Here is a 26,174-nt window from a genome sequence, read left to right on the forward strand (position 1 = left end):
AGAAAGGAACTGCAGCTGGAGCCTGGTAAGAGGCCAACGCAGATGTTTGATCAGGAGGGGGCATGGAAAGCAGAAGTTGAGGGGCGTGTGGGAGCAGCCAACCAAGCACAACCCGGGGTTCCCCGGAGGGGAAACAAAAGTGCAGATGCATCTACTGTCTGTAACATTCAGAAGTGTGGGGTGCAATTGAGGAGGAGAAAGCACATTTACTGCATGCCTGCTTTACGAGAAAGGGGGCCCGAACAATGGGAAAGCGAAAATGTTTATAGAAGCTGAGGGCTGCAGGGTGGGGAATCCTGATTTACTGGCCAGTTTTGGGGAGCTGGGCAGGCCCTAGTCCCTGTACCCAGGGTTATTTCTGTTGGTGGGCAAATGGCCCTCTCTGGAGGGCCGCAGGTGAGTTTGCTTCCGGGTCCAATTCAAGGTGTTGGTTATCACCTTTAAAGCCCTACATGGCATGGGGCCAGGCTACCCGAGGGACCGCCTCTCCCCCATGACTTCAACCCGTCCCACCCGATCACACAGAGAGGGCGTGCTTCGGACCCCCTCAGGGTAAGGACTCCATCTAGCGGGGTCCAGAAGACGGGCCTTCTCTGCGGTAGCCCCCGCTCTTTGGAACATTCTTCCCCCGGAGGTGCGATGGGCCCCCTCACTCCCGGCCCTCCGGAGGGCCTTGAAGACCTGGTCCGTCACTTGGCCTGGGGTGGGGAGGGAAGACATCAAGCGTGGGGATGGCTAGCCCCATAGAGGCCTGCTGTCTTCAGCCCCAGATCCTTCATCTTCTAGGACTCTCCTTCCCCTTTTTTAGTAATGCTTTTAATGGATGTTTTATGTGTTTATATATACAGTATTTATGTTTTTAATGTTTGTTGGGGGTCGCCCAGAGTTCCCCATCGGGGGGAGATGGGCAGGTGAGAAATTTACTAAATAGAAATAAAAATAGAAATAGGTGAGGAGGTGGAACGTGGGGACAAAGGGGGGCGTGTCCCGGGTGGAGGCTGGAACGCCGGGGCTTCTCACCTGGCTGCTGTGTGGCACCCCTGTGAGCGGGCGAGGAGGCTGCTCTTCCCTGGTTAGACGGGATGGCGGGGGGCATTGCCCGGGGCAGGGAGGGTCAGTCTGGGTCTGGTGGGGTTGGGCAAGGAGAGGAACTGGGTTGACCCTGGTCATGTCTAAAAGACGGTGGGGGGGGGCGGGGAAGGGTGCAGCCTCCTTTTGTTTCCTGCATCTGTTTCTCCACGGCATCTCCTGAGGAATCTCACCAACCTCTTGTGCTTTAAGAGCACTACGGCCTGGAGGATTTGCACGCGTGTGACTCAGCTTCCCCTTCTCTGAAATGGGCCCCTGCGCCCTGCCTGACTTCAAAATAAGAGCCAGTTTGGTCTAGTAGTGAAGACATCAGGCTAGAAGGCAGGAGACGCTGAGTTCTTGTTCCGCTTTAGGCATGAAGGCCGGCTGGGTGACTTTGGGCAGTCCCTCTCTCTCGGCCCAACCCACCTCACAGGGTTGTTGTGGTGGGGAAAAGAGGAGGAGGAGGAGGAGGGAGTATTAGGTATGTTCGCCACCTTGAGTTATTTGTAAAAATAATAAAGGCGGGATAAAACGAAAAGATAAATTAAGCTTGCACTAACTTTGCTACCCATTTACAGTGCAGCAAATGTTTCTGGTTCACGCCAGCATTTCAGAGCTGATGCGGGGAGCCCGTGTCCTGGCGGGAGCCTCACTGGTCAGCACACGTGCCCCGCTTGCTGGACGGCGCTCGCTAGACGCAGCTCTGGATTCTGAGCAGGAGAGGAGATGACAGAGAGAGCGGGGCGGCGGGCGCTGTTTGGAGGGCCGGTGCCTCAGGAGGGCGTGCCGCTGCGTGTCTGTCTGGGGACCTGACCTAGCAGGGGCTGATGGGGAAGGAGATTTTGGAGCACTGGCTCAATGAGGGTATCGACACAGGGCACACACGCCCTCCCGCTCCCAGGTTGTGGACCGTGTGCTCCCTGGCGCCTCCTCCCCGGGAGGCCCGGGCCTGGGGCTCTTGATGCTGGACCCGCGGATGGCCCTGGACAGGGACGTCTGGCAGACCCACGGTTAGGTCCAGCTCTGTCCCTGCCCCCGTCCTGGGAGCAGGCAGTGGGCGCTGCTGACCTTCGAGGAGCTCATACAAGAGGCCTTCTGCCTCTGCCACTGCCCGTCTTCCTGCTTTCGCTTCTTCCAGCCCAGGAGGCTCTCGTGGTGAAGAGGCCCCAGCCGTCAGCCGGATGGCCCATTTGGCAGACAAGCCCTCGGAACCCCGCTCCGGATGCGCTGGACCCCAGTTCTCATAATGCCCGGCCGGCCAGCAGGAGGAGGTGCCAGCGAATCAGAGGCAGGAAAGAGGCGCTATGAAGCCTGTTCGTCCTACTTGGAGCCTGGAAGGCACTGCTGTGGATGATGGCCTATTTCGCCTTAGAGGAAGAGCGTGTGAAGGCGCCTCTGATCTTGTGGGGGAAGGTGCTGGGGCCTGTGATGGTGCTACTGGTGAAAATTGGGGGGCAAACGAGACATCCAGGGTCTGGTTCCCATTGTGATGAAAAAATAAAAAAATAAAGCTGGAAACTCGCCCCCCCCTTCCCCTTGCCTTTCCTGCAGCAAACTCTTTACTCCCCCCCTTGCTTCTCCTGCCAGTCTTTGCTCAGGCAGAACTGGATTAGCTCCTAGCTATTGCATGACCCAAGAGGGACCAGGCTCACTGAAACACTGGGCGGGCCATCACCTGTCCGCTTAAGGGTCTGCCTTCTTATCTCACAATAGGAAGCCATTTATCCCCCATTTAACACCTATCCAAACCTATCCTCAATCAGACCCCTCCAATTTCCCGCCTCTCAACCTCAAAAGTGTATAAATCCTATGCCTTTCTCTTGGTTGGGGTCCTCTTTCTCGAAAACAGGCACCCAGTGATCATTGCAGTAAACCTGGTTCTCCTCAGCGTTGTGCTCCTGTCTTTGGCAAAAATTCCACAACACTGTGTTGGTGTCATTGTCCTGACAAACGGGACAAATACTGCACAAAAGATTTAATGGGCACAACTGTGGCATCAGGACCCCAAACAAGGACCCAGCGAGATCAGAGCACTCCGCGGCAGACTCAAAGGGGAGGTTTCGGCTGCTTCAGCTCCGCCCCAGAAGAGGGGCTGCTCAGAAGCCTCTGGGCCCCTCGGGAGGGCTCAGCAAGCAGAAGGCTTTTTAACCCACTCCCATCACTGGGTCCGCAGTGCTGCCGTCTCCCGCGGCCGGCAGGATGCGTGGAAAAGGTCCTGGTCGTCTGGCTCCCGGGCCAGCTGCGTCCGCCCACCAACCGCCTTCCCCCCGTCCCAAGCCCGGCCGCTCTGCCTGCCGGCCAGAGGGAGCAGCTCCAGGCGAAAGCCGAGGCCCACGGATCACAGCTGCGTGGTGGAGGGGGCTCCCAGGCTCCCCCGGTTCTGCCCGGGGGCTGCGGGGGCTCCCTTCCTGCCAGGCCCCAGCTCCGGGGGCTGCAGGGGGGCTTCTGCTGCCACGGGCCATGGGGCAGAAGCCCCTCCTTGCCAGCCAGGGGCATCTCCGGCTCTGTGGGCCCCACGTCATCATCATCGCCGGAGATGGGTAGGTATTGCCCTCAAGAAGCTGTAGGAGCTCAAAAAGTATTTCATTTATTCTTACATTTATATGCCACCCATTCCAATATATATAACACATGCAGTTCTAAAAATCACTGACAGTTCTAAAAGTGCATTAGAACCAAACACAAAATCCTTAAAATTCGAATCACTGGGCAAAAGTCGCATCAGGTGCTGAAGTGAAGATGCGCACCTTGAATTGTGCTCAGGCAGCAACTTGTGACTAAGCCGCTTCAACCCAGAGGAGACCTGACACCTCCTAGAGGTGCCACTCAGCACCTACGGCCCTGTGCCTGTGCCAGAGGTAATTTCCAGACCATCTTCAAGGGCCGTTCCATGCAGAGCCTTTTGTAGTAATCCGACTTGGAGGTCACCAGTGCATATACCTCTGGAACAAGGCATTTTTCTCCTCCAGGTAAAGCTGAGAAGAAGTTCCCCTTGCCACAGCTGTTACACGGGCCATCAACAATGTCAAAATGGTGGGCATGAGCAGGTAATTGAAGTGCATGTTGCATCCATCCAAGCGCATAAAAAGGGGTGGGACTTTGACCGCCTGGTCATGCCCGCCGTTTTGACATTGTTGACAGCCCCTGCCAGCTATCCAGGATCGGTTCTGGATAAAGGAAGAGTCCTCGGCTGTGAACTTGTTCCTTAACGAAGGCAGCCACCCCCTTCAGAACAGGGACTTCATCGTCGCTCTGGAGCCGGTCGCCAGAGTCAGCAGCAACTCCGTATTGTCCGAATTTAGTTTCAGCTTATTCTCCCACATCCTGTTGTTTATGGTCTAAACAAATGCACAGTCTCTTGAATGTCCATCCCTAAACTTGAAGGAAGAAAGCAGAAACGGTGTCAGTGAGAGAGATTAGGTTTCTGGGACCGTGGTCTGAGGTAACGGGTTGAAGGATTGCTGACGGAGGTGGGTTGCACTTCTAAGGACTTGACAAATGTCAGCTCTTGGTACAGGAAGGCAAATACAATTTAGAATGCATAACCTGTTGGGACAAGTCCCAGGACTGTAATATAACAATAAAAAGAGAGTTGGAAGGGAGCTCAGAGGACCCCTAGTCCAACCCCTGCTGGGTGCAAGGTCTCTAGAGCATTTTGGGCAAAGGACTCTTTGAAGACCTCCACTTCACGAGGAAACCCATTCCCCTGGCTGACAGCTCCTATCTTCAGGAAATTCCTCATCATTTCTGACTTGATTCTACTTCCATGTATTTTCAACTCACTGGTTCTTGTCCTGCCCTGCAAGGCGGCAGAAAACTGCCTGGTCCCTCCTCTGTATGGCCACCCTTTTGATATCTGAAGACTACAGTATGGGGTTATCAAAAGTAAATGATGCCAAACCAACCTGATCTCCTTTTTTTTGGTAGAGTGACAAAATAATGGATCAAGGGGATGGGACAGACATACTGCAATGTACCATAATATGACCTCAGTAAGTGTTTGACAAAGCCTCACACGAGAGTCTAGTGCAAAGTGTGGGCTTCAGCATGCTACCGCTTGATGGATACTAATTCGTGGGGCAATCATACCCAGCAAGCGTAAGTCAGTGGCTCAGGTCACCTGGAAGGGCACCGTATAGTTTAATATATTCACAAATGGAAGAGGGGCTAGAAAATATTATTGTCAAATTTGCAGATATCACAAGGTTAGGAAGAGATAGGAAATATCTCAGAGGACAGCATCAAGATTTGGGAAGGTCTTGACAAGTTAGAAAAATAAGAAGAAACTAACAAGATGAAATTGAATTGGGGCAAAAGTGAAATCCTTCTTTTCAATAGGATAAAATCAAAGCCATAAATGTAGGATGAGGGAGGCCACACTGGGCAACAGTACCGAAAAGCATATACTGAAACAGTATATGAAAAGGATCTGGGGGTCTTGGTGGATCACAAGCGGAAGATGAGCCGGTGGTGTGATACAGCAGCAAGGATAGCCAGGGCAGTTCCAGGCTGCGTTAACAGAAGCGTAATGCCAAGTCCAAAAGACGTCACTGCTCCTCTGTTCTGCATTGGCCGAACCGCACCTAGAATGCTGCAGCCCATTTTAGGAAGGACATTGACCAATTGTGGAGGAGGAGACAACCAGATGGACAGAGATCTGGGGGGACAAAAGAGAAAATGGGAGCATCTGATATGCTGAGTCTGGAGAAGAGAAGTGTGGGGAGGCCTGAAGGGGCAGACTGGTTCAGAGTCTTTTAAGAAGTGAGGAGCAGAAAGGATGGGTTTAATTTTTGAGGAAGTAGATTTTGGTTGGACATCTTAGGGTAAACATGTTCCCCTGTGGACCTCAGGAGATAGAGAACACTCCTTCGTTGAAGGCGTTTGGCCAGAGGGCAGACGGCCATCTGTCAGGGAGGCTGCGGGGTGGATTATATCCCCAGTCCTTTCCAATCTTTACGTTCCATAACTTGCTTATCCTGGTTACTGAATTAACCCATCTTATGAGTTCACAACGTACACTGAGCCATAAACTAACCAAAGAGGCTGGATTCACACAACACATGAAAACCAGCTGAGGCTAAAACTAACCAAGATCAGCAAACGGTGTATTTGGTCACCTAGGAATCTTTGCTAGCTTAGAATCAGAATTCCTGGACCCCTGATGACCTGAACTCTTCGTGCAGCTTCAGTGCATTAGAGGAATACGTGGGCTAGGAGTGTGCACGAAACAATCACGCATCTTGCCCTCTGAGCAAAGATAAGAGGCTCAGAAGTTTGGCCATTCCGTCCTAGGCCAGGCCAGGCAGGTCACGATCCAGCCAAAATGAGACCCAGATGTAGGGATTCAGCCGACCTGCGTTTGGGCCGAGACAAATCCAAAGGAGTCTTAAGAGGTGAGTAAGGTGAGGCTAGCACACCTCTCCCCTCCTCCACTCCCTGACCCTCCTCATGGCTGTGGGCCAGCCTGCCCACCCCTCTTCCTGTGCCTTCCTGTGCCCACCCCGCCCCCCACCCCTCCACCCCACCTTTCTCCCACTGCATGCCACCAGCCCACCTTTTCCTCATGGGAACCCTCTGGCAGAACACTCATCATGCTGGGGCGGGGAGGGCGCAGGGATGTCTCCTGCAGGCTTTGGTCCAGGAACACTTCCCCCCTCCCCCAGTGCTGCGTGGGACGTTTTGTGCCTTCCTAACATGATTCCATAAAGAGAGTTGCATACCCATCTCTCAGTTCGGGGGGGGGCTCAGGACTGGCTGCCTTCTCGCAGATGTACTTAGCCCTTGTCGAAGACCATACCCTCTGCAGATGTCCATTGCGCATGGATACAAATGGATAATACTGATAACTGGTCCACGAGATTTCACTTCTGGAACGTTTAAAAGATAGTTATGAAGAAACCCCAAAGTCAAAATCTTCACACAGCCAAGGAGAAGAAGTTGCCCCCCACCCCATCTGGGTCTCATCCCTCCTCTCATCCTTCACCTCCAGCCGCTTTCAGCAGGGGAGACAAGCAGCTCTGGGTGCTGCCTGGCAGGAGACCCCGAGGGAGAGCCCGGAAGCACCCCTGGGTGACGCAGAGCTCCTGCCCCCTTCCCCAGGACAGGCCTCCTCTCCCCACTCCACCCAGCTCCCCAAAGCTGTCACTCACTCACTCACCCTCGGTAGGGGGAGTCGTCCACCCACTTGCAGTTCCGACCCTCACACCGAAGTCCGACCCAGAACATGTCCCAGCGATTCTGGAGCGTTTCGAAAGGCAAAGTTCTCTCTGACGCATTTCAAGCACAGGTCAGTGCCGCCCCCATTGAGACTGGGGGTGGGTGGCGGGTGGGCTGTACCAGTGGAGCGGGATTTAACGAGAGGGACATCCCCTCCCAAGTGTCTTTCCCTTTAGAGCGTGTGGCTTGAGCCCCCAGCCTCCAGAGGAGGGTTGGCAGAGCCGGCACGGAGCCAGCTGGAGCCCGGCTGCCTTCACGCCTCTCCCGCGAAAGCGAGGGCAGGCTCCGTTCCGGGGGTTCTTCAGCCCCGGGGGAGACACCTCGCGGGCCCCGCCGCTGCTCCAGGAGGAAGGAAAGAGGGGATGGGCGGGGCGGCACCGAGAGCGCTCCCGCGAGAGGCGCTTTGCACCCCGCTTCCCTCACCTCGCCGTACGCGTCGCCGACGGCCTCCCACAGCGCTCTCGCCGACCAGGGCTTCAGGACGAGCAGCTGCGAGGTCATCCGCTTGCAGGCGTCCGAGCTCTCTTCCCACGTCTTCTTTTGGCTCGACGCCTGCAGGCACCTCCAGCGGAAGAGCGTCCATCCGGGGGCGCAGCACCCTAGAGAGAAGGCTCACGGGGGACCTGCGGGACGGGGCAGGCTGCGGGGCCGCCCGCCCGCCCGTCCGAGCGAAGCGAAGCGAAGCGAAGCGAAGCGAAGCGAAGCGGGGCGCTCTGGGTCGCTGGGCGGGCGAAAGGGGAGGGGGCCTGGGAAGGGTCAGCACCACCCCAGGACCCGCCCCCGCCCCCGGGCCTTGCGGGGGCGCTTTGGGCAGCTCCTCCCCGGGCGGCGGGCGGTCCGCTCCACGCCGGGCGTCTCCTGCCGGCGACGGATGGAGGGGCGGGCCGCCCCCCGTCGCGCCACCGGCCGGGAGGAACCACGAGGGGCGCGGGACGCAAAAAGAAAAGGAAGGGGCCGGTGTGCCAGTGGCTCCACACGGAGAGCCACCGGAAGGATCTTGGTAGCCCTCCTCTGAGCTCCTCCTTAATTAGGTGTAGCTGATCCATATCATTCAGGAACTTTATAACATTCCCTCCTATTTCCCGCCAAGCAACACCCCTGTGAGGTAGGTAGGGCTGAGAGAGTCTGATTGGCCCAAGTCCCCCCATGATAAAGGGTGGGCAAGGCCCTGGGTCTCCCTGCTCTTAGCCCAGCGCCGAGCTTATTCAACAGTCTTCCTGCCGGACAATGTTCTTTTTGAACCCAGTGCTCAGAACTGGACACAGGACTCAAACGGGGTCTGACCAAGGAAGCGTAGGGGGGAACAATCACTTCCCATGATCTGGGCTCCTGTTAATGCACCCCAAGATAGCATTCGCCTTTTCAACTGCTGCATCACCCTGCTGGCTCGTGCGTGTTTCATGGGATACCCAGACCCTTTTCACATGCCATTTTTCAAAACTTAGGCAGCCTTGCAAGGCCAGGAGGATCCTGTCCTCTATCAGCCCTGCAAACCACAGCATTTGCCACCTGGATTCTGCTCAGTGAATCCACCTGCACAGCAGGGTCAGGAATTGCATGTCCCAAATTGCGGGGGAGGGGGAAGCTGCAGCTGCCACGGGGGTGGGTCCATCGTCCTGAGGTGCCACTCTATGAATTGGCCAAGGGGGGGTGCAGTGACTCAGAGCGCGCAGCGGCTGGTATCTCTGGGTGGACTCGTGAGGAGAAGGCCGCTTTTGAGGATGGCTTCAAGAGGAAGCTGGTTACGCTCAAGTTCACCCTTGTTCAGCATGAGGAAGTGATACCTTCTGAGGGAGGAGGGAAGGGAAAGGGGGCTCGGGGACAGGCCCGGGTCGGAGGCTGGGGGGGCAGCTCATCCCCACAAGCTGGCAAATATGGAGAAGCAACGGGTGCCCCCGCGTGCCCTCGCCGCAGTTTCCTGGACTCACCCACCCAGATCGCTATCCCAGCCCTCGCTGCCCGTCCTTCACCCTCCTGTCCAGGGAAGCTTTCCAGCAGTTGCCCCCAGCAGTGCAGGCCCTTCCACTGAAACAGGAAAGGAGCGCGAGCGCACACACACAGACACACACACAGACACACACACAGACACGGCCAACAGGGGCTTGAAAGCTCCCACAGAGGAGCCAGGGCCAGGAACGTACCGATCTGCTGGCAAGAGGTGGCCTGGCTCAGGCTGGCCTCCGCGCTCTCCCTCTCCGTCTGCAGCAGAGCCAGGCTGTGGTTGGCCCGGGTCAGCAAGAGTCCCTGGCGCTGCAGCTGCCGCCGGGTCTGGTTCTCTGCCGCCCGGCTCTCCCAAAGGGCCACCGCGGTGGAGTTGAGCTCCTCCTGGGCCCGGCGCAGCCGGTGCTGGCTCTCCTCCAGGCTGACTCGCAGGGCGTGGAGCTCTTCTCCCAGGACGTGGCGCTCGGCCACGTGGTCTCGGGACGCTTGTTGCAGCTGCTGGGAGGCCTGCAAGTCTGGAAAGAGGAAACAGCCGGGGACGTGGGTGAGGACGAAGGATTCTGGGCTGCGAGGTGGGCCGGGCAGCCCTCCACCCAGCAGCCGTGCCCCTCCTCGTAGCGTCCCGGTCTCTGTGCAGGGGACCAGCAGCTGGGGTGGCACCAGAGCAGGACTGCTGCATACGCGGAGGCTGCCCTCACTGCCCTGCAGCCTTTCACGAGCCACGGCGTGGGTAGTGGTGTCCTAGGGAAGCTCTGCACGGGGACCTCACCTGCCCTCGAACGCAGCGGGGAGACACGACACCTCCAGAAGATACTTCCTCTCCCTCCCAAGAATCAGGGGGTCTGCCCCCTTGCTCCCGGGAGACTGCTGGGGTCCAGGTTTGAGCTCAAAGCAGCCGTTACTCACATTGGATGCCAAGTCCTATGTTGGCGGCCAGAAGGAAGAGGAAGACCGTCAGGGCTCCCAGCATTTGGCGGTTTGTCACTGAAAGAAAAACCCAAAGTCCTTCTTGTTGATACATCCTCCTTGTCCACAAAATTGCTTCTCTCATAGTGTGGAATAGAGGCATTGCCTGGTGTTCTACTTTCCATCTTTATTCTGCTGTTGTTAAACATGCAGCTACTTTTTCTCCAGCCGAGCAGAGCAGTGTGATGTTGGCTCTGCTCTGCTCTGCTCAGAAGAGCAGGCTGGAAGTGTGCCAGGGCCATCCTCGTTCCTGCTGTTAGGGCAAAGGGAGGAGAGCCTTCAGGCCAGCCTGGGGCCAGGGGGCACAGCTACTCACCTGGGCTCCAGAGGTGACATGAAATTGGCCAGAGAGGCAGGTCTTGGACACTCGTCAGGGGGCCACCTGCCACCGCCTCCTCCTGTGCCCAGGGTCCCTGGACGTTCTCATAGGTGAGCTCCCCTTCGTTGGGCTCTGGAAGACAAACCGGGTCAGGTGGGCACAGGTGGAGGGGAGCCCCAGAAAGGCCAGTCAGGCTGGCCCCTACCTTCCCACTGGCTTTTCTCCGGGGGGCTTCTTGCAAACTGCAGGTCAGCGTAGGTCACACCCTCAGACATTGGGGAGCGCGGCTGTGCCCAGGAGCAGCCTTGGAACGGCAGAGAAAAAGGAACGGCAGCCGGCTGGCGGAGTGTAGCTGGCGCTCTCTTGGTGGGGCAGAAAGCAGAAGTTGTGCTGTGGTGGGTGGGGAGCAGCCAGTCAAGCGCAGCCCGGTTCCTACAGCCTCGGCTCCTCCTGGGCACCCAAAGGGCTTGCCCTCCCTCAGTCTCCAGGGACCAAGCCGGTTGCCGTGACGGACTTTCCCGGCCCAGCGAAACATGAGCCCTTGTTCCCCCACAGTGAACGTGACCTCCTTGCTGTCTAAATGGCAGCAACAGGTCTGGGGAGCTGATTGCTTGATCACGTGCCATCATCAGCTCTCAGTGACCAAATACACCGTCCCCAACCTGGTCCTTCGGATCTTCCAACAGTGCCCCCATCACCACTCCTCCTGGGTCCGTCCCCCTGGCTGCTGGTGGTCCTCCTCTTCTCTTTCCTTCCACCTTTTCCAGCATTAGAGCCTTCTTCAGAGAGCCGGGTCACCACATAATGTGTCCAAAGTAGGAAAATTGGAGCCTGGTCATTTGTGCCTCGAGTGAGAACTCTGGGTTGATTTGTTCGATGATCCATCGGTTTGTTTTCTTAGTTGTCCGTGGTATTCTCACCTTCTCCAACCCCAAAGTTCAAAAGCAGCAATAATACCTTGCTTCTTCAAAGTCCAACTTCCTTCCATAGAGCGTCACAGGGAATCCCACGGCTTGCATGATTCTGACCTTTGTAGGTATAGACATGGTAAGGTATCTGAGTATGATTAAGATTTTTTATCCCGCCTTTATTATTTTTTTTATAAATAACTCAAGGTGGTGAACATGCCTAATCCTCCTTCCTCCTCCTCCCATTTTTCCCACAACACAACCCTGTGAGGTGGGCTGGGCTGAGAGAGCGCGACTGCCCAACGTCACCCAGCCGGCTTTTGTGCCTCAGGCAGGACCAGAATTCGCCATCTCCTGCCTTCTAGCCTGGTACCTTCACCACGAGACCCAGCTGGCTCTCAAGTCTGGAAAACCTTTTCCAAGGCCTTCATGGCTATCTTACCAAGTGCTTGTCCACAGCATATTTTTTGGCTGCTGGTTCTTTTTTTTTTAAAAAGTTTTTTATTTTTTTGCAGCAAACACAAACATACATAAACAAACAAGAACATAAAAAACATAAAAACCATCTTCCATCTTAAACCGTGTGTCAGCCAGTTACCAGTCATTTGTGCCATCCTTTCATAGTCTTCACTCACCATTTATATAGATTCTCATGTTATCTATCCAACGTATATTTATATATTTATCAGTTATCAATTATTAATTATTAATCATTTGTGACTAGTCTATCTATAACACCATTTATTACGAGAAATTATAGCTTTCATTATAAGATTTGTATCATTTTTGTCCATTGATTATATATATATATAGTAATTTATATCAATTTATTGAGTTTCTATTATATAATTTCCTAATCTATTACATTACTGTATCTTTTCATCCAACCATTGATAAAACAAATCCCATATCATATAAAATTGTTTGTCTTCTTGCTCTCTAATTTCAAATGTCAATTTACTCATCTCAGCACATTCCATAATTTTCTTAATAACTTCCTCCTGCATAGGTACTTTTTCATTCTTCCAATTCTTAGCAAATACAATTCTAGCTGCTGTCAAAACATTTACAATCAGGTATTTCAATTCTTTACTGTATGTTTCTGACATAATTCCCAGTAAAAATGTCTCTGGTTTAAAGTCTATGTGTTGTTTTGTCATTTTTTCCAACCATGTGTGGATTTTAATCCAATATCTTTTGGCTTCTGAGCATGTCCACCACATATGGTAATATGAGCCGGGTATCTGATGACACTTCCTACATTTATCAGACTTGTTCTTACACATTCTCGCGATCCTTGCTGGGGGTAAATGCCACCTGTAAAACATCTTATACAAGTTTTCTTTATATGCAGTTGACATTGTCATTTTATAGTTTTGAGACCATAGTTTTTGCCACTTCTCTAAATCAATTCCATATCCAAATTTTTTCCCCCCATGCAATCATTGTTTCTTTGACCTGTTCTTCCTCCATTTTAAATTCTAGTAAATGTCCATAAAGTTTTTTAATCACCTTTTCATCAGTACCTATCAAAATTTTATCTAGAACAGTCAACTTATCATAAATACCTTCTGCTTTAAAATCTTTATCAAATCTAGATTGTATTTGCAAATATGAAAACCAATTCATTTTTATACCTTGTTCTTCCAACACTTGCATAGTTTTAAGTTCACCCTTTTCATTCAATATCTCAGGATATCTGTTTGTTCCTTTTTATATGTTATTGGATAAGAGAAGGCTTCGATAGTGGATATCCATCGTGGAACTTTTAAATAGTATTGTCTTCTTGTCTTCTCCCAGTTTAAAAACAATGCCTCTCGAATATAATGCCTTCTAAAATAGCCCTGTGTTTTCGTTCCCTTATACCATAGGAAAGCATGCCAGCCCAACATCAAGTCATGTCCCTCTAATGTCAATAATCTATTATTTCTTAAAGTTATCCAATCCTTTACCCACATCAAATTTGTCGCCTGGTAATATAATTCCCAGTTAGGCAAGGCAAACCCACCTCTTACTCTTGCGTCTTGTAAAGTTTAAGCTTTATTCTTGCTTCTTTACCCTACCAAATGTATTTCAATACAATTTTATTTAAGTCATCAAAGAACTCTTTCCCTAGACGAATAGGAATTGTCTGGAATAAATATAATATCCTAGGCAATATATTCATCTTAATGGTGGTTGTTGTTGTTGTTTAGTCGTTAAGTCGTGTCCGACTCTCCGTGACCCCATGAACCATACTGCGCCAGGCCTTCCGGTCCTTCACTGCCTCCCTGAGTTTGCTCAGTTTCATGCTCATTGCTTCAGTGATGCTATCTAACCATCTCATCCTCTGCCGTCCTCTTCTCCTTTTGCCTTCAATCTTTCCCAGCATCAGGGTCTTTTCCAAAGAGTCCTCTCTTCGCATTAGGTGACCAAAGTATCTGAGCTTGAGCTTCATTATCGATCCTTCCAATGAGCAATCATGGTTGATTTCCTTTAAGATTGACTGGTTTGACCTCCTAGCAGTCCAGGGGACTCTCAAGAGTCTTCTCCAGCACCACAGTTCAAAGGCATCAATTCTTCGGCGCTCCGCCTTCTTTATGGTCCAGCTCTCACAGCCATACATTACTACTGGAAAAACCATAGCTTTGACTATGCGGATCTTTGTCGGCAAGGTGACGTCTCTGCTTTTTAATATGCTATCTAGGCTTGCCATAGCTTTCCTCCCAAGGAGCAAGCGTCTTTTAATTTCATGGCTGCAGTCTCCATCTGCGGTGATCTTGGAGCCCAAATAAATGAAGTCTGTTACTGCTTCCATTTCTACCCCTTCTATTTGCCAGGAATTGATGGGTCCAGATGCCATGATCTTAGTTTTTTTAATGTTGAGTTTCAAACCAGCTTTCGCACTCTCCTCTTTCACCCTCATCAAGAGGCTCTTTAGTTCTTCTTCACTTTCTGCCATTAGGGTGGTATCGTCTGCATATCTGAGGTTGTTGATGATTCTCCCTGCAATCTTAATTCCGGCTTGTGATTCTTCCAGCCTGGCATTTCTCATGATGTACTCTGCATATAGGTTAAATAAGCAGGGTGACAGTATACAGCCTTGTCGTACACCTTTCCCTATTTTGAACCAATCGGTTGTTCCGTGACTGGTTCTAACTGTTGCTTCTTGGCCTGCATACAGATTTCTCAGGAGACAGGTAAGGTGGTCTGGTACTCCCATCTCTTTAAGAATTTGCCACAGTTTGTTGTGATCCACACAATCAAAGGCTTTTGCATAGTCAATGAAGCAGAAGTAGATATTTTTCTGGAACTCTCGTGCTTTCTCCATGATCCAGCGAATGTTGGCGATTTGATCTCTAGTTCCTCTGCCTCTTCGAAACCCAGCTTGTACATCCGGTAGTTCTCGGTTCATGTATTGCTGAAGCCTAGCTTGTAGGATTTTGAGCATAACCTTGCTAGCATGTGAAATGAGTGCAATTGTGCGATAGTTTGAGCATTCTTTGGCATTGCCCTTCTTTGGAATTGGAACGTAAACTGACCTTTTCCAATCCCGTGGCCACTGTTGCGTTTTCCAAACTTGCTGGCATATTGAGTGCAGCACTTTAACACCATCGTCTTTTAGTATTTTAAATAACTCAGCTGGAATACTGTCATCTCCACTAGCTTTGTTGTTAGCAATGCTTCCTAAGGCCCACTTGACTTCACTCTCTAGGATGTCTGGCTCAAGGTCAGCGATCACACCAGCGTGGACATCAGGGACATTAAGATCTTTCTTGTATAGTTCTTCTGTGTATTCTTGCCACCTCTTCTTAATCTCTTCTGCTTCTGTTAGGTCCCTGCCTTTTTTGTCCTTTATCATGCCCATCTTTGCACTAAACGTTCCTTTCATATCTCCAATTTTCTTGAAGAGATCTCTAGTCTTCCCCATTCTATTGTTTTCCTCAATTTCTTTGCATTGTTCATTTAAGAAGGCTTTCTTATCTCTCCTTGCTATTCTCTGGAAATCTGCATTCAGTTGCTTATATCTTTCCCTTTCACCCTTGCTTTTCGCATTCCTTCTTTCCACAGCTATTTGTAAAGCCTCATCAGACAGCCATTTTGCTTTCTTGCATTTCTTTTTCTTTGGGATGGTTTTAGTTGCTGCCTCCTGTACAATGTTACGGACCTCCGTCCATAGTTCTTCAGGCACTCTGTCTACCAAATCTAATCCTCTAAATCTATTCATCACCTTCACTGTGTACTCACAAGGAATATGATCTAAGTCATACCTGAGTGGTCTAGTGGTTTTCCCTACATTCTTCAATTTAAGCCTAAATTTTGCAGTAAGAAGCTCATGATCTGAGCCACAGTCAGCTCCTGGTCTTGTTTTTGCTGTCTGTATAGAGCTTCTCCATCTCTGGCTGCAAAGTATATAATCAGTCTGGTTTCGGTATTGACCATCTGGTGATGTCCATGTGTAGAGTCGTCTCTTGTGTTGTTGGAAAAGAGTGTTTGCTATGACTAGCTTGTTCTCTTGACAGAACTCTATTAGCCTTTGCCCTGCTTCATTTTGTACTCCAAGGCCAAACTTGCCTGTTATTCCGATTACTCCTTGACTTCCTACTTTAGCATTCCAATCCCCTATGATGAAAAGGACATCTTTTTTTGGTGCTAGTTCTAGAAGATGTTGTAGGTCTTCATAGAAGCGGTCAACCTCAGCTTCTTCAGCATCAGTGGTTGGGGCATAGACTTGGGTGACTGTGATATTGAATGGTTTGCCTTGGATACGCACTGAGATCATTCTGTCGTTTTTGAGGTTGTACCCCATTACTGCCTTTCCCACTCTCTTATTGACTATGATTGCAACTCCATTTCTTCTAAGGTTTTCTTGCCCACAGTAGTAGATATAATGGTCACCCGAATTAAATTCACCCATTCCCGTCCATTTCAGTTCGCTGATTCCCAAGATGTCGATGTTCAGTCTTGTCATCTCATGCTTGACCACATCCAGCTTGCCTTGGTTCATAGATCTTACATTCCAGGTACCTATACAATATTGTTCTTTGCAGCATCGGACCTTCTTTTCGCTTCCAGATACATCCACAGCTGAACGTCCTTTCGGCTTTGGCCCAGCCGCTTCACTCTTTCTGGAGCTACTTGGAATTGCCCTCCGCTCTTCCCCAGTAGCATATTGGACACCTTCCGACCTGAGGGGCTCATCTTCCGGCGTCATATCTTTTAGCCTTTTAACATTGTCCATGGGGTTTTCTTGGCAAGGATACTGGAGTGGGTTGCCATTTCCTTCTCCAGTGGACCACATTTTGTCAGAACTCTCTGTCATGACCTGTCCGTCTTGGGTGGCCCTGCACGGTATAGCTCATGGCTTCACTGAGTTACGCAAGCCCCTTCGCCACGACAAGGCAGTGATCCATGAAGGGGCTTAATGGTGGATATTCTCCCAATCATTGATAATTGTAGGTTCTCCCATTTTGTCAAATCTGTTGCGATCTGTTGTTTGAGTTTAACATAATTATCCTCCTTCAATGTACTATATCTTGGTGTAATATATATCCCTAGGTATTTAACCCTGTTTGTGACCTGTATTTCTAGGACTTCTTCCAGTTCTTTCTTTCGCCTTGCTAACATATTCTTTGTTAATATCTTTGTTTTATCTTTATTTATTTTTAAACCTGCTACTTTTCCATATTCTTCTATCTTTTCAATTAATTTGGGTGCTGTTTCCAATGGATCCTCTAGTATAAATACTAGGTCATCCGCAAAAGCTTGCAATTTGTACACTTCCTTTTTGATTTTCATTCCTTTTATTTCTTTCTCTTCTCTTATATTCCTATTCAACACTTCTAATGTTAAAACAAACAACAGGGGCGATAGTGGACAGCCTTGTCTCGTCCCTTTTGTTATGTCTATCTGTTCTGTTAAATCTCCGTTTATCATGACCTTTGCAGTCTGCTTATGGTATATTGTTTCAATGGCTTGAGTGAAATTTTTGCTAAAGCCCATTTGTGCCAATTGCAATAACATACATCGCCAACTCACATTGTCAAAGGCTTTTTGTGCGTCTAAAAATATCAAGGCCATTTGCTTTTCAGGATGTGCCTCATAATACTCCAGAGTGTCCAGAATTACTCTCATATTGTCTTTGATTTGTCTCTTTGGCAGAAATCCGTTTTGATCGGCATGAATAAAATTATTTAGGTATCTTTTCAGTCTCTCTGCCAAAATTGAAGCAAAAATTTTATAATCTGAATTTAATAGAGATATAGGTCTATAATTTTTGACCTGTTGCGGGTCAGTGTCCTCCTTCGGTATAAGTGTAATGTATGCTTCAGTCCATGTTTTAGGTATCCTCTTCTTTGTCATAACTTCATTCATAACTTCCAATAGTTGGAGGCTCAATATTTCCTGGAAGGTTTTGTAGAATTCCACTGGCAGCCCGTCTGGACCTGGAGCTTTCCCAACATTCTGCTTTTTTAAAGCTTCTGTTAGTTCCGTCATAGTTATATTCCCCTCTAACATTATTTCAATATCTTTAGGTATCTGGGGTAATTTCGCTTTCTGTAAATATTGTCTTACTTCTTCTTCTTGAATATTCTCTTGGTAGTACAATTTTCCATAGTAATCTTGTATAATTTTTTTCTTGCCCTCATTACCAAAGCAGATCTGTCCTTCTTCATTTATCAATTGATTAATCCTTTTTGATTCTCTCTCCTTTCTCAGTTTGTAAGCTAGCCATCTGCCTGGTTTATTTGCATCTTCAAAGTAGTTCTGTTTAGCGCTTCTGATTTTTTGTGCTAGTTCCTCCTTTTCCATTAGTCCCATTTTATGTTTGATTAAATCCATTTTAGCTTTAATGTCTTTTTTTTGCGGGGATTTCTGTAACTCTTCTTCCAGTTTTTTATGGTCATCCTCCAATAATTTAAAGGTCTTTTTCTGCATTATGTTTCTTTTTCTTGTATAATCTATTATTAAACCTCTTGTATAGGCCTTCATTGTGTCCCAAAGATTCTGTGATGATGTATCCTCTTTTTTATTTTCATTAAAAAAGAAGGCAAGTTCTTTCTCTATTTTCTGTTTAAAATCTTTTTCTTTTAGTATCCTATTATTTAAGGTCCATCTAGATCTCTTCTGTTGTCCTTTCCAGATAACTACCATTGGGTTGTGGTCGGCCCAAGTACTTGTTTGTATTTCAATTTCTCGAATGTTGGCAAATAAGTCCGCTGACATCCATACCATATCAATTCTAGACCAAGATGCATGTCTGTTTGAATAAAAAGTGTATTGCTTATTTGCCGAATTTCTTTCTCTCCATGCATCTTTCAAATTTATTTCTTCTATCATTCGAAGGAAGGATTTTGGCAGTGTCTTCCTAGTTCTCTTTGTCGATTTCTGTGTTTTGTAATCCAATTGATCATTAATTATTCCACTGAAATCTCCCATCATACAAATATTAGCATAGTCCAATTCAACTATTTTCATATGTAATTTCCTGTAAAATTCTTCTTGGTTGTCATTGGGAGCATAAATTGCAATTAAAAGAGTTTTAACATTATTATCTATTATTTCAACCATCAGAATCCTTCCATCATCATCTGCATAAATTTGTTCTGCCAGCATTGCATCTCTAATATATAAGACCACACCTCTTTTTTTACATTGTGTCAAAGAAGTAAATAATTTACCCAATTTTTTTTGCTGGAGCAAATATTCATGTTGTTTTTTGATGTGTACTTCTTGCAGACAAATTATATCAAACTTTAACTTCTCTAATTTATGAAATACTTTCCTTCTTTTAGTAGCTAAATTGAGTCCATTTATATTGATCGTAATCAATTTTCTTTCCTCCATGTTAGGCTTTGTACAAGGGTTTAATTACTCTAGTAGATCTTACTTCTCATTGCTCTCTGGGAACACCATCTACCACACTTTCTTCTTTTTCTTTTTCAATTACTGCCACACATTCTTCTTGAAACTCAATTAACAATTCTTCCTTTTGTGTGTCTTCTTCTTTTCCTCTGAAAAATTCTGAATAAAATAGCTCTGCTTTTTGGACTGTATCAACTCTTTGTCTTTGTTCCTGCCAGGTAAACTGGAGACTTTCTGGAATCAGCCATCTGTAGTTTACTCTTTTGAGTAGCTCTTTAGTCAAGAATGAGTATTGCCTTCTTATGTCTCTTACTCTTCTTGGCACCTGCTTCAGGACTACAATTTCTTTGTCTTTGTACTTTAGTGTTTTCTCTCTTGCCACCTGAAGTATCTGTGCCTTAATAGTTTTTTTAGTAAATCTTATATGTACTTCTCTTGGTAGTTTATTTCTCATTGCATATCTTGTGTAAACACGAAAAATTTCATCCATCCCATCCATCATCTTCTCTTTAGTTATCTCCAATGCTTCTGCCAATATTTCTGTCATTGTTTCCGGAAGATTTTCACCTTTTTCTTCCTCTATATTTTGAAATCTCAAATAGTATTCTGATTTATCAATTTCCCATCCTAGTAGTTCACTCCTGCCTTTTTCGACTTCACTCAATCGGGTATCGATATCTCCATTTTTCTTATCTCTTTGTATGTCTTCATCTTCGATTTTCTTGAATCTCTCCTCATATTTTGTCATCATCTGTTGTATACTTTCATCTGTCTTTTCAATTCTATGCTCAATATTCTCTGTCCTCTTTCCAATCTTCTGGATTTCTTGCATAATTGCCTGCAATGTCACTTCCCTTCTCTTTTTCATATTGTATCATTGTCTGGATTGAGCGTTGTCTCCCAGGTGGTGAGGAGGAAACTACTGATGTTGATGAAGTTGGGGCTATTATTTTCCTGCTCATCTTGGTGCTTGAAACTGCAGAAAAGAGAAAAGGAGGAAAGAAAAAAGGCAAAAACCACAGCTACTACTCCAAAAGATAGAAATAAAAAACAATGAAAAGGGAAAAGGGAAACAGGAAAAGAAGGGAAAGGGGAAAAAATCTTCAGGCACTTGTCTACCTTAATCCAATAATATACAAATAAAAAAATAAAAAAGGAAAGAAAAGAAAAGAAAAGAAAAGAAAAGAAAAAAAAGGACTAAGTCTCTTTAAAAATCCAGCTAAAGGGAGGGTAGAAAAAAAACCCCAAAACTTCTAGCAAGAAGTAAGCTACTGCCACTAAATATCCAAGGCTCTTGTGACTAAATCAAACTTTCCATCTTAAACATTTTCAAAATCCACTTTCAACTCCGCTTTCTTATTTATAGTTGTTCGGATGGCACCTGTATAAACAGTTTATCATGCACATCCCACTATCTTTTTAGAAAGCCCAAAGTCCTTGAATATAGATAACACAAGTCACGGTAAAAAAAAAAAACAATATATCCAAGCCTCTAGATGGCAGTGCTACTGTCTTTCATTAACTTTCTCTTCATTCCGCTTTCCCTATTTCCCAAAGCCAAAGAGAGAGAGAGAAAAAAGAAAAATATGTTTCTTAAGGCAATAAAAGAAATCTTAGTCCCAAAGAAGAAGCTTGAAATCGAAAATTGTTAAATATCTAAAAGAAAAGCCAGTCCAGTTGAATTTTTTTTTTTAAAAAACACACTTTGCCAAATTCAAGTCCAATAAAAAGGGAAAATTGAAAAACTAAAGATTTTTTTTTTTTTAAGAGGCTCGATCTCGCCGCTTAGTCCCACTTTTCTTCACTTTTAAAAATTCTCTTTAAATTACTTAGGGTGTCCTCTAAGAAAAGTTAAATAGTAAAAGTCCATCTCACCCAGTTGACACACTTTGTCTTTCTTCTTCCGTTTTGGAGCTGTCCCGGCTTTTGCAGTCTTGATGGCTGCCGCTCCGTCGCTGGTTTTAGGGACTTCTCCTGGATCAACCAGGGACTTTGCGGTGTCCCTGAGATCTACAGGACGTGCCCTATATAATCGCCATCTCTATGGGACGGCTTGGGTCCTTCGGGACCATCCAGCACCGGAGATATCGGCTGCGATCTTGGGAGCTCAAGATCGCACACCGTACCGCCGCGACGCCAGCTCCGCCTCTATCTCGGCTGCTGGTTCTTGTATTGTTGACAATCGATCCCAAAAAACAGGCACAATCACCACTTCAGTATCTTCACTGTCAGTTCTAAGGGTGTTGTCATTTGTTTGGTCTTCTTCAATCTTAGTCCCATTTTTTTACTGTGCTCTTTGCAAAACTTGCAGATCAGCTGCATTTTCAGCCATCAAAGTAGTGTCATCAGCATAATGCAAGTTAGTGACCTTTTTCCTCTAATTTTAAACCATGCTGATCTTCCTCCAACCCAGCTTCCCTCAATATCCATTCTGCATAGAGGCTGAATAAACAAGGGGAGTGGATACGGCCTCGCATTTTAAGTTCTCTTAAAATGTAGGCAACCTTACAGGGTCCTCCACACAGAAGAATCAAACCCCACCCTATCTCAGAAAGAAACCTGAAAATGACAGGTGCAGTGCTGCTCAAAACTGCAGAAATAATCAGCATTCTCCCCCCCTACCCCCAACACTTCCTATCAAGTGTAATACAACTTGCTTGGTGTTAATTAGAGAGCAAAAATTGAAGTTGGGAAGGACGTTGCCCTCCTTAGGGCCACCTGAGGATATCAGGAGCCTGAACACGGCCCCTTCTCAAAGGGAAACCACCACGAAAAGGGGATGAAGACAAGAAGACCGAGTTCTTGGAGAAGATCTGTGGTCTGCCTGCAGAGTGCGTTGGGCCCCAGGTGACCTGGGAAAGGCCCGTGGCTGTCACGGTTGCCATGACCTCCTGAGCTGAAGGCAAGACGAAGCCTCCACAGTCTTGGGAGCTCCACTGCCAAGCCAGTGGTGAGGCCTAGCAGCTCCACGAGGGAGGATGCAACAGGAAGGGTGGTACAAAAGCAGCGTCCCCACCTTGTCCATAGAGTCCAGCTTCACAGGGAAGGTCTCCATCCGGTTACCTGCCGGACAGCGCCCTAGATGCCAGCAGTCTCCTGGAGGACATTTCCCACCCCAGCTCCCCTTCCCTGCACTGTTGTCTCTTTGGTGGACTGAAGTCACCTAGGTCCTTTAACCATTTTGCCGTGGCTTGGTTTCCAGGCCCTTCACTGTCTTGGTAGTGCTCCTCCTCCTCTGAATTTGCTTAGGTTTGTCACTGTCCTTTTCAAACCGGGGTGCCCAGAATTGGACACAGGACTCCAAATGGGGGGAGAGCAGAGGGGAATCATTACTTCCTGTGATCTGGATCCTCTTAATCCAAGATAATATTGGTCTTTTTAACAGCTGCAACACACCACTGGCTCATGTTCAACTTGTGCTCAGTAAGGACACTCAGATCCCTTTCTCATGTACTACTGCCAAGCCAGGTCTCCTCCACCCTAGATTTGTAGAATCATAGAGTTGGAAGTGACCTTGGAGTGTTGTAGGCCAATCTTTGCTCAAAAAACTCCGGGAGGCTGTTCCACTGCTTAATACAGGCAGTCCTCACTTAACATTCACTTAGCATCTGTTCGAAGTTACCACAGCGCTGGAAAAAGTTGTGACCAGTCCTTGAAGCCATCACAGTGTCCCCATGGTCATGTGATTGTGATTTGGGAGCTTGGCAACCAGTGTGCATTTATGATGGTCACAGCATCCTGCAGTCACATGTTCACCATTTGCAACCTTCCCAGCTGGCTTCCGACAAGCAGAGTCAATGGGGAAGCTGGCAGGAGGTGACATCATGCTTCACGAGTGCAACTGGAACTGCTGTCATAAGTCAGTGCGGTCATGTGATTTTCCACTTTATGATCACATCACTTAGCAATGGAGTTGCCTGTCCCAATTAGGGTTGTTAAGCGAGGTCAGGAAATTGCTCCTTATTTTGAGTTTGGATCTCCCTCTGTAAAACCCACCCATTGGTTTTTATTCTACCCTCAGGCATTATGGAGAATAAATTAATGCCTTTTCTTTTGACTAGGTCCAGATCCTGACCTTGCCATTTCTCCCTGTTCGATTCCATCCTCCCATTTCAGTCCGCTGCTTAAGCCTGCCCAGACTTTTTGGTCTTTTCTCCTTCACCTGAAACATTAGCCATTCTTCCCAACTTTATCTTGCCTGCAGACTTGAAAAGTGTGTTTATCCTTCCAATGGTGAAGAAGTCCTTCAACAATAAGCAGAGCAAGGAGAATCCACTTTCTTCATCTGGGTGTCAAGTTCCAGGTGATAGGGGAATAGTTCAAAAGAATATGAACATCAGAGAACATTAAATCTCGTCTCATAAATGTGCTAATAGATGTGGTCACTTCCTCCCCCAAAGGAACTACTATAGGATACTGTGCAAACATATTTAAATGAAGCATTAATGCCATTTGGAAGGAAGGAAAAGGAGAGGCTGACCAGCTGGACTCAGTTACAGATGCAGCGGGGGCATCATTGGGAAAGGGGAAAGAACAGGTCAGAGGGAGATCTTCACAGAGAAAATCTATCTGTGTGATTGCTGGGAGTCGAAAGAGAACCGGTCTGGTGCAGCGGTGAAGGCACCAGGCTAGAAAGTGGCAGACCATGAGCTATAATCCTGCCTTACTTAGGTGGGAAGCCAGCTGGGGGACCCTGGGCCAGTGTCTCCCTGTCAGCCCTAGGAAGGAGGCAAGGACAAACCACTTTCGAAAACTGCAGGGACTTCTCCAGACTTCTCCAGGAGTCAAGACTGATCCGAAGGCACCAAAACAACCACGACCTGATGGTCCATAATCACTCACTCACTCACTCTCACTCTCATTGCATCTCCAACAGCAGGAACGCTGACCCCGCCTTTTCTAGAGAAGCACAGCAGCGTCCAACCGCCGAGGGTGGGGAACGAGCGTCTCTCCACTCCTGGTACTCGGAGCCTGTGGGCTTCAGACCGAGGCCCAGAGAAGCATCACCAGCACAGGAGGGTCCCGCGCTCCCTGGGCAGGCCTGGCGGAGGTGAGTGCTGGCGGCCTGGAGAAGGCGGTGCACAAGGCGGGGGCGGAGCTGAAGAAAGAGGGCCCCAGGCCCCACTTTTCCTTGCCAGAAGGGGCCGGGCCGTCATCAAGCCGAGGAACGCCCCGCTTGACCCATTCCTCACCGTGTCCGCCTGGGATCCCTCAGAAGCTGCCGCCAGCTCCCATCCAGAGCCGGCAGAACGGGACCGGGAGCTAGCGGGAGTGCTCTGGAAGCTGGCGGAGGCTGCCGGAGTCGGCCAGGGGCCCTTCTCCCACCCAGCCTGCGGTGGCCCAAAGTAGCCTCCCCTCCCGGGCCCGCACCCGAGCAGCCCAAGCCCGAGCTCTGCGGCTCAGATCCGCATTTGGTGCGGTGGCGGCTGCTCTTGCTTTTACTGGAAACCCAGCAAGGAAACCAAAGGAAGGGGCTTGTGTGGCACCTCCCCCCGCCCCCCCCCCCCGTGAGCAGGTCACCGGAGGAGTAGGGCTGAGCTGTGTTTCCTCCCTTCCAGTGGCAGCCAAGCGGGGTTTTCAAGATGCTGAGCCGGGCGGGAGGATTGCAGAACCCTGAAACAGGCCAGACCGAAGGGTGGTCGGGGAAGCAGTGCCTCTTTGCAGTGAAAGCCACCTGGAGTATTTATTCCCAAGCAGATTAACTTCAAGGGTCTGCGGAGCCCTCCTCTCCGCCGGGGCATTTCAGAATAGCCCAGTGCATCCGAGGCCACCCCCACCCGTCATCCCCTTAGCCAAGACAGGAGAGCCGCGGGAAGGCTTGGGCACAGCTGGGATGGTGGAAGGCGGGGGCTGCGTGGGGGCGGTGGAGGGCTGGGGAAGCCGGTGCAGAGCCAGAGCCAGAGCCAGAGCCAGAGCCAGAGCCGGGCGCGCAGCCTCGGGGGGCCGGAGACGCCACGTGCTGCTGTCCGAGTGGAGAGGGAGACCTGGGTTATTTGCCCCCCACCCCGGAGTCCTTTGGGGGTGCCATGGAGCTTCCTGCTAGCTTGCTGTGGTCCACAGCCCCCCAAGTCCTTCCCCCTGGTGGGGGGCCCTTTGCCTGCCCAACCCAAAGGGGAAAGCCCGCGGCCTTCTCCTGCTGCTTCGGCAGACCCGGAGATGTCCTCTGGTGGCAAGAGGACTCCCAATTGGGGGAGCAGCCTCAGGGCCTGGCATGACTCAGGGAGGGGGCGGCCAGGGGCACTCTTCTCCCCTCCGCAACGGGCAGAGAGAAAGCCTGCTGCAGAGGGCCCAGCCCGGCATTCCCGCTAGGACCAAAGAGCCTGCAAGGCGACCAAGTGCAGCGGGGAAGGCAAGCAGGGAGAGGTGAGTCTGGCCTTCCTTCTGGCCGAGGGAGCTCAGCCAAGCCGTCACGGGCCATCACGCACCCTGCAGAAGGCCCAGCGTGTCCCCAGCTCCACCAGTACAGCAGCTGTGAGTGTACTGGGGATGGCGCTTTGTCGTGTATCCATGCTCCGGTGCTCCTAAGGGCAAGAAGGGCACCCCACACCCTGGTGCCTCTTGCCATGCTCCCCACACCTGGCGCTGCTAGGCAGGCCGAGGCATTCTTTGCTCCAGATTTCCTTTGTCCAAAGGCAGCAGAAATGCAGGAATCGGTTGCTGGGAGAAGCAGCGCGCGCACACGCACACAGAGCCATTTTTATTGTTGTCGTCATTAATTTCAATCTATTGGCCACCCAACTCCGGTTGCTTAGGCCCAAGCCAGGGGGCAGGAATTCCGAGTGCAATTTACGCCCCTGCAAATAGGCCTTATTTGCTAGACGCTTTGCTGAAAAGGCAGCTGGCCAAGGTGAAGAGCTCGTAAGTGGAAGGCGAGGCTGCAGCCCACAGCATGGCATGCCAGGGCCTTG

At 49.3% G+C, this 26,174-nt stretch overlaps 1 protein-coding gene across 11 annotated transcripts in view; it reads right to left on the reverse strand.

Moving 5' to 3' along the window:
• Positions 1 to 3,617: 3,617 nt before the first annotated feature.
• LOC103059778 (B-cell differentiation antigen CD72) overlaps positions 3,618 to 26,174 on the reverse strand; it is a 29,227-nt gene continuing 6,670 nt past the window's right edge. Inside the window, exons 1-10 of one of the 11 annotated variants that reach the window (XM_088152937.1) lie at positions 13,059 to 13,614; positions 11,471 to 11,541; positions 10,511 to 10,645; positions 10,135 to 10,212; positions 9,429 to 9,743; positions 7,711 to 7,886; positions 7,229 to 7,308; positions 6,792 to 6,938; positions 5,465 to 5,728; positions 3,619 to 4,448 (exon numbers count right to left, since the gene is read on the reverse strand). In XM_088152937.1, the coding sequence (XP_088009063.1) occupies positions 5,518 to 5,728; positions 6,792 to 6,938; positions 7,229 to 7,308; positions 7,711 to 7,886; positions 9,429 to 9,743; positions 10,135 to 10,212; positions 10,511 to 10,645; positions 11,471 to 11,501 (1,173 nt within the window). In that variant the 5' untranslated portion in view covers positions 11,502 to 11,541; positions 13,059 to 13,614 and the 3' untranslated portion in view covers positions 3,619 to 4,448; positions 5,465 to 5,517. Of the gene's footprint in view, positions 4,449 to 5,464; positions 5,729 to 6,791; positions 6,939 to 7,228; positions 7,338 to 7,710; positions 7,887 to 9,428; positions 9,744 to 10,134; positions 10,213 to 10,510; positions 10,646 to 10,718; positions 24,218 to 26,174 lie in introns of those variants that run through there. The other 10 variants (XM_088152935.1, XM_088152936.1, XM_088152934.1 and 7 more) reach the window with 10 other exon arrangements.

This window comes from Python bivittatus, unplaced genomic scaffold (assembly GCF_059951505.1).
Source record: "Python bivittatus isolate LINGU-HERP-01145 unplaced genomic scaffold, Pbiv_v1 ctg000570_np1212, whole genome shotgun sequence".
NCBI lineage: Eukaryota > Metazoa > Chordata > Lepidosauria > Squamata > Pythonidae > Python > Python bivittatus.